The sequence below is a fragment of the Bolinopsis microptera genome, chromosome 2 (assembly GCF_026151205.1).
Source record: "Bolinopsis microptera isolate Bmic1 chromosome 2, MBARI_Bmic_1.0, whole genome shotgun sequence".
Classification (NCBI taxonomy): Eukaryota; Metazoa; Ctenophora; class Tentaculata; order Lobata; family Bolinopsidae; genus Bolinopsis; species Bolinopsis microptera.
Genome location: NC_087073.1, coordinates 16,492,485 through 16,510,206, shown reverse-complemented (window position 1 = coordinate 16,510,206; position 17,722 = coordinate 16,492,485). Strand labels below are relative to the sequence as shown.

General features: G+C 38.4%; 1 protein-coding gene across 2 annotated transcripts in view; it reads right to left on the bottom strand.

Moving 5' to 3' along the window:
- Positions 1–12,754, bottom strand: part of LOC134826534 (kinesin-like protein KIF23) — a 50,328-nt gene extending 37,574 nt beyond the window's left edge. For both annotated transcript variants that reach the window (XM_063838927.1, XM_063838928.1), the window contains exons 1-17: positions 12,681–12,754; positions 12,092–12,536; positions 11,730–11,918; positions 11,329–11,474; positions 10,912–11,077; positions 10,226–10,336; positions 9,584–9,694; positions 9,096–9,215; positions 8,629–8,868; positions 8,181–8,297; positions 6,538–6,690; positions 6,124–6,297; positions 5,937–6,017; positions 4,532–5,279; positions 4,006–4,079; positions 3,011–3,079; positions 2,667–2,828 (exon numbers count right to left, since the gene is read on the bottom strand). In XM_063838927.1, the coding sequence (XP_063694997.1) occupies positions 2,667–2,828; positions 3,011–3,079; positions 4,006–4,079; positions 4,532–5,279; positions 5,937–6,017; positions 6,124–6,297; positions 6,538–6,690; positions 8,181–8,297; positions 8,629–8,868; positions 9,096–9,215; positions 9,584–9,694; positions 10,226–10,336; positions 10,912–11,077; positions 11,329–11,474; positions 11,730–11,918; positions 12,092–12,536; positions 12,681–12,688 (3,114 nt within the window). In that variant the 5' untranslated portion in view covers positions 12,689–12,754. The remainder of the gene's footprint in view (positions 1–2,666; positions 2,829–3,010; positions 3,080–4,005; positions 4,080–4,531; positions 5,280–5,936; positions 6,018–6,123; positions 6,298–6,537; positions 6,691–8,180; positions 8,298–8,628; positions 8,869–9,095; positions 9,216–9,583; positions 9,695–10,225; positions 10,337–10,911; positions 11,078–11,328; positions 11,475–11,729; positions 11,919–12,091; positions 12,537–12,680) is intronic.
- Positions 12,755–17,722: the final 4,968 nt, after the last annotated feature.

The following is a 17,722-nucleotide window of genomic DNA, read 5'->3' as shown; positions in this document are numbered from 1 at the left end:
ATATGTTCGTATTTGGGAGTTACACATTTTGAGTGTAAGTCGGTTGGCTGGCAGAACTACTGTCAGACTAACTGTCTGAAACGAGCCGTCCGCTCACTTTGCACCTGACTTACAGCCAGGCCTGTGGTTGGTCCTCGCGACCACAGCGTGACTGCTAGTGGAGTGCTCATTGGCGAGACGGCGTGTCACGTGGTACAAGCAAATGCGTTGTGCTGTCACGCAGTGTGGCGTGACGAAGTTTTGAGAGTATACCCGAAGAGCCGGAAGTGGAGAGCTCACTTCTTAGTTGCCCCTTAATCATTTTAAGGGATTCGAATTGACGATAGCCAGTCTGACTGAGCACTATCTTTTGTGATTAGACACGTCGAGTGATCTATAGTCACGTCAATCGTTTGGAGCGAACACTTAGAAGTTTTATCTGTTGACGTTCACTTTGTATTACTTTTCCATTTAATTAATTATCCTTTTTAATATACTCGTTTCATTTCTACTATACGGTACGCCCTGCCGTTCGTGCTTCGTGACTAGAGCTTGACTAGCATACACTAAATACCAAGAAACGCGGTTTTCTATACCTACATCAAAAATTGTTGCCCAAAATAAGCTTGAAATGCAATTGGGGGGGGGGGGGGGGGGGCCAATGGCATAAAATGGCATAAAATGGCATAAAATGGAGACTTTTTCTATGGAGAAAATGGAAAAACCCATGAGTAATTCTCCATTTTCTCCATTTTATGCCATGAATTTTGTCTTCGAAATTTCATCTTTAACACCATTTAACACCTAAATTGGACATCCTAACATGTTTATTTACGCTTACTAGGGGCGTAACAAGCTAATGAAAGCTCATAGTAGGCTACTTGATGCTTATACTAGGTTAGTAGAGGCACACTTCAGGCAAACTCATAATTACTTAAGCCTAGTGTAAAGTTATTTCTACAGGCTACAGCAGGAGTGAGTAATAGGGGAGAGTAATAGGCACTGAGAAGTGAGACCTACATCCTCGAAAGTCGAAACAAGCTCGCACTGCAAAGGGGAGGCCTGCCTTCCGAGATCGCATTACCAGGGGAAGCCTCGAGTCCAAATTTGTGTATCGAGGGGTAGGTGCAGACTTCGATAAACCGAAAAACCAAAAAAATATTTTCGGCTAATAATGAAGAGGGTAGCATGAAACGTGGAGAAAAGTGGTTTTTAGAAATTTTGACTTCGAAAATTTCCGGCCCGAGTCATTCTCGATACGTACCTCTCGTATCGGGAGCTCCCGATTCCAAGCTCGTGTTGCAAAGGGGAGGTCTGCCTTCCGAGAACGCATTACCAGGGGGAAGCCTCGAGTCCAAAATTGTGTACCGAGGGGTAAATTAAAAGTCAAAATTTTCCAAAGTTTTTCTGAAAAACACTTTTCTCCACGTTCATTATAAGCCGAAAATATTTTTTCGGTCAAAATTTTTCAAATTTTTTCTGAAAACCGCTTTTCTCCACGTTTCATGCTACCCTGTTCATTATTTGCCGAAAATATTTTTTCGGTTTTTCGAAGTCCACACCTTCCCCTCGATACACAATTTTGGACTCGAGATAATGCGATCTCGCAAGGCAGGCCTCCCCTTTGCAACAAGAGCTCGGAATCGGGAGCTCTCGATACGGGAGGTACGTATCGAAAATGACTCGGACCGAAAATTTTCTAAGTCAACATTTTTCAAAGTTTTTCTGAAAACCACTTTTCTCCATGTTTCATGATACCCTGTTCATTATTGGCCGAAAATATCTTTTTTAAAAATAATTTTTCTCGAAATTCTAAATTTTTCAGGTTTTCAATGGCATAAAATGGCATAAAATGGAGACTATTTCTATGGAGAAAATGGAAAAACCTATGAGTAATTCTCCATTTTCTCCATTTATGCCATTGGCCCCCCCCCCCCCCCCCCCCCCCCCCCATGCAATTCTTAATCGATTCAAAAAAGTTCTTGAAAAAATATTGAAAACTGATGGAGTTATTTCAATTTTAATGAAGTCATTTTGGCTAGTATTCCGAACCGAGATATTATGTGCAATTTTCCCAATTTTGTTCATGGAGGTCTTTTTACTTAGTATCCACTATATTCAACAAACACTGAGTTATATCTTTCACATAGAGTTAGTCTCATTAAAAAATATTGAAATTTCATCGAATTTGGGCAAAAGCGAATTTGGGCAAAAGCGTATGCCCAAATATGGGCATATTTTTTAAGCTCATAGCTCAGCCAATTTTTGACCAATCTGGGTGGAAATTCATGTACTAGTCCTAAAACAGGCTTATCTTGCGAATCTGAGTGAAAAATATAGTTCATCATGTAAATCTTAACGAAGAATATAAATCTTCTAATTGTAGGTATATTAAAGTATATTAAAATGTAGGATTTTTTCCGATTTTGACCCGGGGATATACTTTAATATACTTTAATATGGTTGCCCCCCCCCCCCCCCCAGGGTTGTTCAACTTCATATATTACGTAATCACTTTCTGGCAAATATTAAGCCCCCCTTCCGATATCAGTTTTACTCATAGCTAGTGTTAAAATTAAACTAGCATAATCATTAAAAAAACCCTTCCCCTCAACGATTACGTAACAAGTGACCCCTAAAAAAGTAGAAAGTTAGTGTTGGCTTCTTCCAAAAAAAAGGTAACATACCCTAGTTTCAGTGTCGGTCCAATCACCAGAATCAGCAATAGGGGGCGGGTAAACATTGCATCCTTTTCCATAGGCTTCTTTGGCAGATGGTTTAACAGAAGAAGTCTCTATATCAGTAAACTCCACGCAGCGTCCACCACCTCTTGACACTTTTATATCACCCTGAGTCAGAAACTCGTATAGTATTCAATTGTGTACCATGGTCAAATCTTTTAGTTGAAATGTAACTATAATGCACGATTTAAAAATACATTTTATCATAAAACAATCGGTATTCTTTCTTACTAATCTCAAAAACCATGCCGGACTTTGAACCAGGACCCTGGTTAAGGTCGAACTATTACCTTTATAAAGTGAGTCCTGATTTCACCAATGGAGTCTTGTTCTTGGTGCTGCAGCAGATACCGATTCGTCTGAAAATGACAAATTAAGTCGAGCCAATCATTGCAATTGGGTATAAAACAACCAACCAAAAACGTTTCATTTAGGTTAATTCATGAAAATATATTTATCTAGAAGTCCTGAAACATCAGCGTCGCTACCGAATAGACTATTTAATAACCTCACTAATTACTAATGAGCTATATTATGATCTTTTCATCACGATGTCGCAAGAGCTTGCAGTTCAATGAACCAGGACAGATTGATTTGTTATTTAAGAGATCACAGGACACTGACTAAAGCTGCCAGATTGTGGGAACCCCACTGTGCTGGCGGTGCTACTTTGGTTGATCACAAGTCACCGTAAGTATCAAGCTACCGCTAAATATGTGTCCACGAAACATATTGACATTGTAACGTTGTGGCATGTAGATTCGGCCTCAGACTGAATTTGTAACTAAACTGGATGTAGAGCGGACTGCCAGACAGTCGTCTATTCACTATTACAGACATCACATTGCGCACATTAAGAGAGACTTCATAACCAGTCCTTGTTTTGATGTGGTGCCGTCGTGTTTCCATTTCAACCTAATTCAAGCTTAGATGCTCTTGAAACTTTCAACCTTGATAGTTGATCACCCCCCAGTCTTCACTAATTTTACCCGACAAATCGGTGAGGGTGCGGTGTACTGTGCATGTTATGTTACATTTGATAATGGCTAAATTCTACACATCCTCTCGCACGTAACTTCGTGCGCGTCACAAAATGCTCACGACGATTTAAGCACTACGCAAATAATCAAGAAATTTTGCAAAATAGGGCGCCAATTTCGAACGCTCGATTATTCGAATGTCCGAAGAGCCATCCATTGTCATTAAATGAAGTTTCATCTTACGTACCAACATTACACACACATACCGGAGGGATACACAGTTATCTAAACAGATGTTCACGTACCTGATCATCGAAATCATCTACGTCTGGTATAGCGACTGTTCTCTTCTTTTCAAGATTGGGTTTTAGAACGCTTGCTGAAAATTCGATTAAATTATTAAACCCATCGTAAGGATAGCTAAGGTCCATAAGGTCACGTTTATTTCGATACAATTTTTAAAGAATCAGTTATTTTGTTGATACACAATAATTCTTGAACTATTTTGCTGTTTGAAATTTAGATTCAATAAAACAGAGTGGTTACCGAAATTGTTTATTTTCAAAATGTACAAAATTTTGACATGGTAGCTTGGTTCACAGTCAAAGACTTTACAATGGCCAGGACTTCCCAAATTTTATCACCATCGGCGATCAGACGACATGTTTTTTGAATTTCAACAGCAAAACAATTATTTCAGGTTACCAAAATTTAGGAAGTCCCAAGCACCAAAAACAAGCAATAAGATCAACAAAATATCAGGTAAAATGTGATTGAGACATCCCAAATTTTTGTAACCTCGTTGGGGATGAGTTTAAATTTTAACATTACCTTCATCAAAATTTTCGATTGGTCGATGATTTAACCACTTTGAGCCGTCAATGTTCTTAGGAATCTTTGCTTTTAAGGGAATATCAGGCTTATCATCGACTGATATGTGGCATTCTTTGCCAGGTAAAGGTATTGTTTGGTGAGGAGATTTTGCTTTAGGTTTTGCTCCAGTCCGCGAACCTTTGGTCAAAACGGGGCTGTAAACGTGAGGTTTTATCGAGGGTGCTGGAGTAGGAACCGTTGATCTGGGTGCAGTGCCTGGACCGTGTGGAGTGGTACTCTTCTTAGAGGCTTGCGAGGCGGGAGTTCTGGGGATTTTTATGGGAGAAAGTGCTGGGACAGGACCAGGGGGAAGGACTCTGATTCCACCCGCAGGACCTCTCACAGGTTTAGTTGGATTACTTTTTGTAGATACAGTTTTAGAGGAGGAAGCCCTGCTAGATGGCACTTCTGAGGGAGCTTTAGAAGAAGGAGCGTAATTACTGGGCAGACCTGTACTGAACTCTCCTCTACTTTGTGGGGTGGTTCCTCCGTCTGGCATTACTCTCCCTCGCCTATCTAGATATTTCTTAGTATTTGCAAATGGCTGGGAGTACCCATACTGGTCGGTACGATTAGGGAGATCAGTAGCGCTGCTCGCTGAACTGGGGCCAGAAGAGGAGGAGGAGGTGCCGGAGGAAGAGGGGAAGTTGATGTCGCTCAGCTCTGGGGGGTCTATCGCCGGTAAATCCTGCATCAAATCTGGGTTCTGGTGGGAAGTGAACGAGGTTACTGTAGCTGTCATGGGATGTCTCAATCAGTACAATGGTAAAATACGTATAATTCAATTTTGTGAACCCAACACGTCTATTTCTGAAAATAAAACATACATCAAAGTTTCCATTTTGACTGTCTGAGAAGTCATGCTCTGCATTTTGATCATACTCTGATTTTCAACAAAAATTTATCAAAAATCCCTTATGAAGTAGAATAAGGCTGTTTTATTCTACCGAGCTTCATAGGTATATTATGAACTCAATGTCTCAACTGATCAGTGATCAGATTAAAATATGCACTACACGAAGAGTAACTACACGAAGATATTGTCACGAGATAACGTTTCGAGATATCGATATTCAAGAGCCATTATCTCCTCAAATCTACATCTCACTTCTCTACTTTTTTCTCTCGAATTAAGGTTATTTCCGCACTCCGAGAAACATCACTCAGTAAATGATCTGGTACTTAACCGCTTAGTCTCAGAAAGCTTAGCTAATTGAATCTAGATTCCACCGGACTAAAACGATAATAGTCGATTTGTGAGTCAGTATTCTTAAACGGAAGTGTTTCTAGAGATGGCTGACAAGGAAGTGTCGTCTGTGGACGACTGGTCAGACCCAGCGGACCCCTGACCATTTTCACTTACTCCGCCAACTATCTCCAGGACTTGGCGCAGTTTGGACTCTTGTTGAGCTGCACGTAGATCTACTCTCCGTATCATTTGCTCCTGGGGAATATTACGGTTATGTTACTTGGACTTTCACGGGAACCTAATTTACTAATGTAAGAAAAGTGAAGCCCAATTCATCTTGTTAATGTAAATGGCGCCTTACCGCATTCTTTTCCCATTTTTCCTTTTCCCTTCCGACGACCACTTTAAACGTTTTCTTGATATTCTCCCTCCTCTCAATCTCCTTCTTGATTTTCTCCTCAGTTAATTTCTTCTCTTCCAAAACTTGTTTTCTCTCGCACAGATAAAGAGCATTTTGCTTCTTCAATTTGTCGTTCTGAGAGTAAATTTGTTAAACTTAATTTAGAAACTATTTACACTGACAGATTATTAGTTCTATTACAGGTTAGTATGACGTATTACTCTTAATATTTAGTTTGACTAACTGAATCTTGTACTAAATTGTTTTTAGAGTGAGCTATGAAAAGTAGTAAAACAATCCAATTGCGAGGGTATGACAGATATAAAACCGGAGATGTTTACTGAAGGAAGAATGTTTCTCCCAAACAAATCAAACCTCTCGTTTAAGTTTTAGAAAATCTTTCTCCAGTTTAGAATGATGGACTCTCATGTGCTCATTTTCTTCTCTCAAAACGTTCATCTCGTCAGATCCCTGGGTAGTCTTGTAAAGTAGCTCGTCGTTTTCCTTCTCCATCTGTATCAAAGCCGCCTGAAATACATTCCGCTTATTTAAAATGTACGTTCAATAAATTCACTAAAGAATTAGTGAATTAGATCTTTAACGTAATTGCAAAGGAGGCGTAGCAATGATCTGCGGCCTTACACTGTAATAAACACAATCCAACTGAAGACTTTGCGAGCAGCTCGCACTTGGCAGCTCGCAGATGCCAAATATTTGCCATACATTTCAACACCTCAATACTTTAACAGTACCCTGTCAAGACCAGCCCGCTCACACTTGTTTACAACACTTAGAGCATATTTGCAGAAGCAGCACGCCCGGTATAATATTAAACAGATGTTGACATATACTCCCTCGGGAATATACATCTTGTTTTATTAAATCTCAGCGGGGAATACAAATTAGAAGATAAGCAGTTATCTCGTGGAGCCAAGCTGGAACCTTATTAACTTATTTGTATTTTAAAATTATACATGATCATATAATGACGGATGGTGCAGGTTAGAATTTGAATTTTTCTCTGCATACAACATTACAAAAGGATCGAGATCACCCATTAACCATTCAATTACGTGATGAATGGGAATGTCTTGATCTGTGCAGGAAAGAGAACACTAGATGTGTTCACTGGTTTTAATCGAGTTAACCCTCAGAGGTATTTTGTAGATAAGAATACGGACAAATTGAGCCCTTTCAGAATATTTCTTGGTTACCCTGGGTTACAGACTACAGAGGCACTAGAATTGAAATTAAACCGAACTTAAACTTGGTGAATGGTGATATCTGCATCAATAGCTGGAAATTCTGAAGGATTGAATGGTGCAAGGAAAACAAGAACTATTTCAAAACTCCTCGAATTAAAATTAAAAGTCATCATGACAGCAGTTTTATTTAGTCAAGACTGTAAAAAGAGCCCTTTATAGGTCCCACGACCCACACCCCTCAATACCATGCAAGTGTTATGTTAAAGACCAGCCAAGTTTACAGGAAACTTATAGTGTTGTTAACTTTGTAATGTCTGAAGTTAACTAGTAGGAGAGGTACCTGTGTAAACAAATACTTGCAGACACAGTGTCGCCTCGAAAGAGAGAGAAAGAGAGCGCTGACTGCTGAGTTGTAGTAAATTTGTGAAACCTTGGGACAAAGCTGTAATTCTTTTCAGACTAAGCAATTTATAAAATTATCTTATTGATAAGAAACTTTCTAGACCATTTTGAGTTAAATTGATACACAATTTATCCAGTTATCTTATCTATCTGACGGACTTAAAATCAAGGCAAAGATTAGATAAGACACAAAAGCGTCTGATTGCGTAGTTATAAAGTTATAATTGACTCAGATGTAGTTTAAGATTTGCCGCTCAATTTGTTTTAAGCAAATCCCCCATTCAAAACGTAAAAGTGCAATTAACAATAAATGCGACGTAGCTTTGCCATGATAGTTCACAATTCAAGAAATAAAGGAAATCAGTTAATAATATGCAATTGATCAATTTTTATTTAAAACTAATAGCATACCCTCATGCGTTGTTTTCGTTTTTCAAAGTCAGAGAGAGCATCTTTCTTGATTTGCTGTCTCTCGTGAAGTGCAGCCAGCACAGCTTGGATCTTGTCTTCTGACGAACCGTCTCCGGTCTTGAAAAGGGAACATGTTAGCTTCGCGTTCGGGGTGGTTCATTATTCACTTAACATTAGTATTTAATGATAATAAAGTGGGGTTAATGTGACATCTTAAATGTGTTGGACAAACGATCATAAATTTGACAAATCGTCAAACGAAATGAGTGAAAAAAATCTAAAGAGCACAATAATTCACTTCTCTCCATCTGATTTGAAAAATGAATAATTTACATATATAAAGAATTTTGGGACACTGATATCAAATCGAAGTTTGAAATTAAATGATTATATCAATTTCACGAAAAGACGATGTTAAATACACACGAGAGTAAAAACTAAAACTTACAGTCCAAGTAGGGAAGGGAGGCATGCTGAAAGCGGGTGGAACAGCAGGGAGGTTAAACCCGAAAGTATTCCTGGTATTATTGTTAGTGATGTCAGACAGAGGCTCAGCCTGGCCGGAAACACGTTTATATAGCAGATTCTGTTTTCTGCGGCCGGGCTGTAGCACATTATCATCAAACTGCACTTCTTGTCCGCGCTGCACTTGCACGTCCTGGGTTAACTCAGCAAACTTCATCACATGCTGCAGGGAGAGAGAGATGTGTTAATGTTAACACGACCACGGGCCAGGGCCCTTCTCGTTCACGAGGTGAAGATTTGCAGACAGGTTGCTGTGATGTGCGGAGACTGGAACTAACACGGTGCGAGTAATGGCACCGCGTGAAATGTTAAACTAGTGTTATTTGTGGGGGTACAGTGTCAACACACTGCTATTTTGAGGGGGTTTTAAAACCGCAGTTCTCAACTTACCAAGGTTTCGTCAAAGTCTTCGGAACGAGGGTTGACACAGACGACCATCTTCACTTTGCCAGATCCTTCAAAGAAGTTTTTGAAGAGCAGCGTTATCTTGCTCTCCCGATACGGCACCATCTGAGGATATATACCGATATTATAAACCGTGAATAATGTGTTACATTCCAAAATGTGGGTAGCCTGGGTGTCTGACATGATTTGATTAATTTTAGCAATGATCGTACATAACAATAATGTATTAGTATCTAGTTTTGATCACGGAAATTAAATCAATCCTGGTAATGTTTGTGTATTGTTACACACGGTAATCTGATTAATGAAAATCTTAAATGTGTATTGTTACAGACCATTACACATTTTCTTGAGTCCCAAAATTGAAGGAGGAACCCTTCAAAAATCATCACCAAGAAAGAGCGGGAAAATAAGAAATAAATGATGTAACGAAACTGGGCAAATGAATAGAAATAAGGAACAATGGTACAAACCTTGATGTTGCGACCAGCAAGTTGGTTAGCTCTCAAGGTCTCCAGACAAGCGTGCAAGGTCATGAGTGAACTGTTGATACCACCTGCTTCCTTCAGCTGACTTCCTTTAGCCTGGGATATGGTTGGTCACATGATCCATATTCCATATTCTGGGGAACCACCAGTGTTCCTATTCTAAGGTTATTTGTGTAGGACGAAATTGGACGATTTCCAACGCGGCCGTTAGTAAAAGTAGCTCCTATTATTCTTGGCATATCAGTTAAATCAGGTAGACACTAATTACTATGTTAAAATATGGCACACTGCATAGAAAGATATGTATACAGGAAGTAAGAGGTGAAAACAAGACAGGTCTGAAGTTAAGATGAAATACCGGCTACTAAACTAACAAAAACACCCTCCTGCAGACAGGAGAATTTACCATGATAATATGAGACATAATTATTACAAAGGGTCAAACGAGTCACTTTTGGCAGACAGTTGATTTTGCTTAGCCCGGTCAGGTAACTTTTCTGTAACTTCGCGTGAACAGAGCAAAAATAGCAATCAATATATTATATAAGTAGAACATAAAGTAAAAGGTGGTTTCATCAAAATTGTGGCAAAACTTGGGGCTAATGAAATCTTTAAAAGTAAACTCACGTTAGTTTTGGAGGCACGTTCAGAGCCAGCCAGATCAACCAGGGACAGCTGACTGATTGTTATCATCTCCTTGTTTAACAGGATCTGCTTCCCTTCCTCATCGTATGGTGCCTGGAGAGAGGGAATCGTTCATTATTATCGGGATTTTCATAATTACAGATTTTAAAGACTGATTGGATGTTTACCATGGAGCAGTAGTGGCAAAAGGATAGATTCGTTTCAACATCTTGCTAATTACAAAGTTTGGTTGTTGAACGTAGCATAATAAATAGAGGGGAGCGTGAGTGCTACATCGCCATAGCAACACTAAGTACAGTAATAATGAGAAGTAACACGAGCAAAGGGTGACAGTCACACATTCTCACGGGTCCCATTACATGATAATATGCTCACTACACGAAATTGGGGGTATTAGGTGAAACGATAGATGTGGGGTAGGAGCAGATGATTACAGTTTGGTTAGAGACCCGGGACTGATAATTGATAAGGGGGTTTTAGGGCAGCCTGTCAACACCTGGGAGTGTGTTCGGGAGTGTGTACAAGAGATCGTATGTGCCTTACTGCAACTGGGTACTCTGAAGAACACGTACATTTTAGCAAGAGGACAGTACACAACACCTGGGATATCTCCATAATATAAACTCCTGTACACATGATCTATAAGAGCAATCCATTGAAAGTCCCACCTGTACGAGTCTGATATTAAAGACGCTGTGAGAACGCGAGGATTTGTCATTTAGGATAGTTGCTGCCTTCCGTCTTCTTTCTTGACCCCTCCACAGCTGTGCACATGCTTCCTCCGTACTCTTCACCTCAATTTCTACTACATCTTTAGCATACATCACTTTGTTTCTGGAGTTATAGGATTTGAATTTATACCCGGGAAAAGTTAAAATATTAAAATATTAATAAAATTCATTACTTATTCACAGAAGAAAATATTCGTAAAATGTAGTTTTTTCATCGTTTTGATCAACCTATATAACGTAGTCCATAAAGTTAGTATAGATTAAGTTAAATAATTTAGCTGTTCATTCGTTAAAACTGATACAGTATTAGTTATTACTGCTGATACATTATATTATAATTGATCTACAGCTTACTTTGTGTCTTCACCGACTTTCTTACTCTCTGGTAAGACAGGATGTCCATACTCGTTAACTTGGTCATCCTCCAGTAGATCAAATATGTAGTTATTGTACACTTCAATGTAACTGATAAACACAGCATACGCACTGTCTTCATTGACCTATATTGTATTGACTTTTTAGTAAATTTCTTCAGAATACAATACTTTAAAATTAATAAATTACATATTCGAATTTTAAATCAACTATCATATTCCAAGATCAGTTAAGTTGAAACAGCGACTACTTCATAGTCGGGTGTATTGGTTAAGATGCACCAGGATTACTCTCAAAACAGTATATATTTACTTTGAGATGAAAGCGTGTTCTCAAAGCAATAACCGAAGCAGCAAAAATAGCGATGAAAATGAACTTACACAATCAAGCTTCGTACTATCTGGTATTCTAATCTCATCTAATTTAGACAAGTCAGGTGTTTCTGGCCGGCCCTCTTTTTTTCGTAATCTGTCTTCTTGACGTTTTTGGCGTTCCTTCTGATTCTTCATAAGAGCTGCTTGATACTCGGGCTGTATTTTCATACCGTTGTTGTCATCAGGTAAAAATATCTGAGGATGGTTTGTTTGAAGCATAAGTATCTAAAAAAATATTTAATCTCAATCGTATGGATTATCTCCAACTTTGGTGTTTGAGAAATCAATGAGAAATATGCATTCTAACAAGATGGAAAAATATATACAAAAAAAGACTGATGTAAATGATATTTCTAAAAATTACTCACAAATGGTCTAGCTTGGTTCTCTCCGATTGAATTGAAAACTACATCTAAACACCGTGGTAGGATACCAGGATTATTGGCTTGCCCTATCATTGTATGTGTTTTTCCGGAACAAGTTACACCATACGCAAACAACAATCCATTCTTTCCCATTATCAAATCGTCAACAAGAGGCAAAGCTAATTTGTCAAAACATGCTTTTTGTGCTTCCTCTTGATTAAAGATACTGTTGAATGTGTAAAACAGCGAAACTGGGTTGTTCTTAAATGTCTGAGAACCAGGAGGAGCTGTTATCTTTAGAGTATTATCATTAATCTGATCTACGCAGGAGGTACCAGCCACAGGTCTTATCCTACATGAGACTTCAACTGGATCTGTACATTTTCTTCTTTTAGGGGTTTTCTGAGTTGAACTGGGAGTTCTTATAGCAGGACCAGGAGTGTGGGCTCTGAGAAAGTATGTTGGTAAGTAGTAGATTAAACTATTCTACATAATGGTATCATGTTTGTTAACTGATCATACTTACAAAATCAAAGCTAAATTGGAAGAAATACAAATATTGAAAATACTTTCAAATACAGGAAATACTCACTTTGACATGGTGGCCGTGCAAAGTCTGATAAGTGATTAGTCCTTTGTCATTGCGATTAGTGCCTAAAAATAAATCACTGATCAGCAAAAAATGATGTGACTACTGACCAAGGCATCAAGCTATTCAGTTTTCAAATTCAATTATTTCCGTAACAATCCTTTAGCTACCTGCTACATCAGTATAGGACATTAATGTAAGTGAAGGTCAGACATTTAAAGATAAGTCTAAAGGTTATCATCAAATTGAATTTTGATTTATAATTATTAGGTGTGAACTTAGGTGCAAATTACTGTTTGACAGCATACAAGGTAGTCTTCGAATGATAAAAACTCGCTAAGACTATTTGGAACCCATCGGTAAGAGCATTTTTAGATGTAAGAGTATTTCATGCTCTTCCAATAAGGCTCTTGGATCTCAAACGAGTATTTACACTAGCCATGAGAGACAGAAGAAAAGCGCATACAACAAAAGGATCATTGAAGTTGAACATGGAACATTCACACCAATAGTCCTATCAACAACAGGTGGAATGGGAAGAGAAGCTAATGCTTTCTTCAAGAAGTTAGCTGATAAATTATCTAGAAGATCAGGTCAAAGATACAGTGAGGCGATAACATTTATCAGGAAAAGAATAAGATTTGACTGATTGAGAACAACAATTACTGCTCTTAGAGGAGAAAGAGGGATAAAAGTGGTAGTGCAGTTAAAATAGCATATTTAGATATAAATTTAGAGCCAGTAGATTGTCATATGGCTACTTTTACTGTTAAGGTTTTTGTAAATGTTCCCCAGTTTTTAAAGGGGTTTTTTACTCAGATTTTTATTTTTATATAGGGTCATATAATATCTATATATTGTTTGAATACATCTCCTCAGAGTGGAGGCAATAAAATTGAAGTAGATATTAAACTCATTTGCAATGGATCTTTCTATCTGTAATAGTCAAGAAAACAACAATTTCAAGAAAACAACAATTTTATTTAGTATCAGTTAAAGCAGACAAAAACATATTTTATAAATATAACTAGTGCAAACTTTAGACCATATATCTTAGGGGACTTGGAGTAGCAAGAGAGTGACCAGAAAGTATATGTATACTTTTACCAAAAATACGTCGAAATGAATCCAGGGTGATACAGGATCTGAGAGTGCAGAGTGCAGACCATAAAGTTTACGCACCCACCCTTGCCTCCTGAATTCTTGGTTGGATAGACAATAATGCAAAATTGGTCGTTTATACTCCAAGTCCCTTTGTTAATAGAAGTAGTTTTATTTATGTCTGGAGTTGGCTTCATTCAATAATAACAATATCAATATAATCAATATTAATATCAATATCAGACTAAACTATCAAATAAATAAATTATCAAATATCAATTAATAGTTCACTCTGATTAAAAAGTTATAAATTAGGATATCTCATATTTAAGAATTACAACTACAAGTGGTTAAAAACGCCCAAAATCGATCTGAGATATTTTCAGTCTGTAGTACAATAATGATAGCAATAGTTTAAATTATGTGCCGCTGCAATTAAATTAAATTACTGTAACTTAAAATTGTTTGGAGTCCAAGTATCTTTTAAGTCAGCAGCCTGTGATTGTATTAATAGTGCTTTCGTTCTCAATTTTATCAAGTTAATGGAAGTTTCTAGACAATTGCTGGAAGTTGAGAAAAGACAATGAGAAAAGATCAGGAATCTTCTTAGGATACCCCTAGCCTTCAATACATTGTATAGTAGCTGTAGTGGGCTCTGCACATAGTATTATCATTGCAGCAGCAGTTTTTATATTATGCAGAATTAACAATAGATTTAAGAACCCTCCAGTATATCTTTAGGGGTTTGGTAAAAATTTTGCTCTCTGTGAGGGTTTTTTAGTTCATGCTTTCAATGGCTGATTTTTTGATTTTATTTGAAAATTCAATTAATTATTATATATACAAATCAAGCGTTACATTTCAGCCATGCAAAATTACAATGACATATTTTAACATTCTAATTGAAAAATGGTGCTGCAATATAAGTTGCTTAATGTTTGGCCGGATGACAACTAACCAAAAGAGAAAAATAAACTTGATTACATAATAATTAATTCGGCTGAACCAACACATAGCAAAAGCCACATTAACGTTGGGGCCGTCAAAAATGTAATACTATTTGTTAAAAAAAAAAAAAAAAAAAAAAAAAAAAAAGGGGGGACCCCCAACCCATGTAGCTGAGACACCTCACAGCAAGTTGACCAAAGTGGCTATTGCTTGTGATCGGTGCATCAACTACCCGCCGAAGCGGTGGGTTGGGAGTCCCCCCTGGGATCATTTCGTCCGTAAAATTGTATACAATATAAAATAGTACAGTAAAATATCTACAAAATTTACATAAACAAATCTAGGAGACCTCAAAGCTCGTCTTCTGGGGAATGAGGTTGAAGGATACGTCTTGCAGTTCAAGATGCTGGGCTGTTGACCTTCCTCTGATTCCCCTCAGTGCAATGAGTGTACTTCTTAACAGATCAAATCTGAATCGTGTTCTGATATGATTTTTGACTTGGCTCTTGGCTTCTTTTTTGTGGTCAGCTATCATCTCAGAGACACGATCTACAAACACTGTGCAGAGCGGTCCCATACCTCCGGAGGTTGTGAAGACTATTTGTTAAAATCATATCAAATCAAATCGAATCAAAACATAATAAAGTAAGTAAAGTAAAGTAAAGTAATGATACATAAGATCATCACAAATATTCATAAAATATTAATAGCTAGCAAATAATATTTACAAATAGGCTGGGGAGTCTTCCATCACTCTTAGCATCTATCTAAGATGTTAAGGATGTGTCCATGTATACACCACATTGTTAGTCAGGCGACATCTTAGGTTGTACTGGACCTAACAAGTTTATGATCGGATGTCTACTTATTTTTATTATGATATCATTATTCATTGTAATGGCAATAAAATTGAAAAATGATATCATAAAAAAATGTTTTCGAAGTAGCGCCAAGTTAGTGATAGTCCATTAACAATTGCCAAATTTTAGATTACTTAGATTTTACCCGTATAAATGTAAAATAATTAATAATGCATATTGACTTATTGATTGACTAATTGATTGACCGTGCTATATCTCCCGTGAAAGCACATCCAATTTTGAATTTGATACGCGTACGTATGAAATAGATTTATAACTTGCTTTATTTTGCACTAAGTTAACGTTTGTAGTTCACATAGCCATGTGTCTACGCGTACTGCGTGACGCGCTTGTTTCACAAGTAGAATACGGTTTCACAAGTAGAATACGGTCGCGCGCTACTGCAAGCGAGAGGGCCCTGGTTAGAGCAACGTTTGTAGCACGATGCGTTAATGTGCCGCGCCGCGCACTCAATGAGGCTTCTCGCACTCAATGAGTCTTCTCGCTAGATTGGCGAGATGCGCTACTTTGCCGCACCGAGCTGCGATGAATTGACATCGTCAATTAAAGTTAACGTATGATATGAGTCAACTGAAATTGAACGGGAAATTGTTTGCTACACGTTGTATACCTCTCAAAGCGTGTACGCCAGGCGGCGTGTGTCAAAAAAGTGTGTATATACTTTTTACTGGGCCGCGCTCAGCCTGTCATTCCGCCGAATCTTTATTCGGCGGAATGTTTATGAACATGATAGCCCCAGGTAATATATTACAAATTTTCGCTTCAATTTTGTTTGGATGACTTCGCCGCTTCGACGCGCCGTGCGAACTAGCATTTTTGCTTTGCATCGTCGATCGTTGACCATTGTTAATGATTTGGCCCGGCGCGCGCTACTTCGAAGAAATTTAGACGAGTAACATCCGTCAACGTCGATCGTTGATTTGCTTTGCAGCAACGATCTCGATGGGTTGACATCGCCAATCAAAAATGTTTCTAAAAGTGAAAGGGGTCCCTGCACTGACAATCGAAATTTTCGTCTATTTGATTCAATGTAGGGTTGGGATCAGATTAGAGGGTTAGGGTTTCGAATAGACATTCAGTTCACCTAATCAAGTGCTTTCGCGCCGCTGCAAGTGCAAGGGATCTGGATATAGCAAGTCATTCAGAGCCACTTCGAGGAAGTGTTAAAAAAGATACGTCATACGTTAATTGACAATGTCAATTCATGGCAGCTCTGCGCGGCACAGTAGCGCATCTCGCCGATCTAGCCGCTGTGAGAAGCCTCATTGAGTGCGCGGCGCGGCACAGTAACGCATCGCGCTACAACATCATACGTGACAGTCGAGTGTAGAGTGATTAATCATTATCCCCAATCCCGTTTTTGAGCTTGTTATTCTCTTTGAAATATATTCCAAGCTGCCATATAGCCTGACTGACAATTTTCTCGACTGACTGACAATGTTTCTTCTTTTTCCCCATTTAGAATACAAAGATTAGTACATTTTAGCTTATGATTAATATTATATTTTTACCTATAGTTTACTTAGATTATATATAATAAGTGCATATGTTGATTTTTTATAATACATTGCAAAAGATTTGATCTCGATTCATGAAGTTTAAAAAAGTTACTACAGCGTACAGCACGCGCAATTTGGGAGTTTGCTTTCGCAGGAGATATAAACATCAAACTGCGCCTTGTATTGATGCTTGACTTAAATAAAACTTTGATTGCTCTTTCCCAGCTCGTAGCGCTACGTCCTAGACGATCAGTCAGTAGTGCTACGATATGATCGTGGTAGCGAGAAGCATGACTGGGCCGCGCTCAGCCTGTCATTCCGCCTAATCTCTATTCTATGTTAATGAACATAATAGCCTGGGGTCCCTAGGTAACGAGAAGCATGGTCTTTGAAGCGCAGCGTGACCCAGTTTGCTCTATCCAGAGCCCTCTCGCTTGCAGTAGCGCGAGACTGCCGAAGGCGGCACAGGATATCTATATTATTTGTGAAACAAGCGCGTCACGCAGTACGCGTAGACTCATGGGCCATGGCAAGGTGAATGACCCAGTAAGTTGTGCACTGAGCTACAAACCACAAACTACTGGGCTCAGGGCTGCGCATCAAATAATGTTTCTCG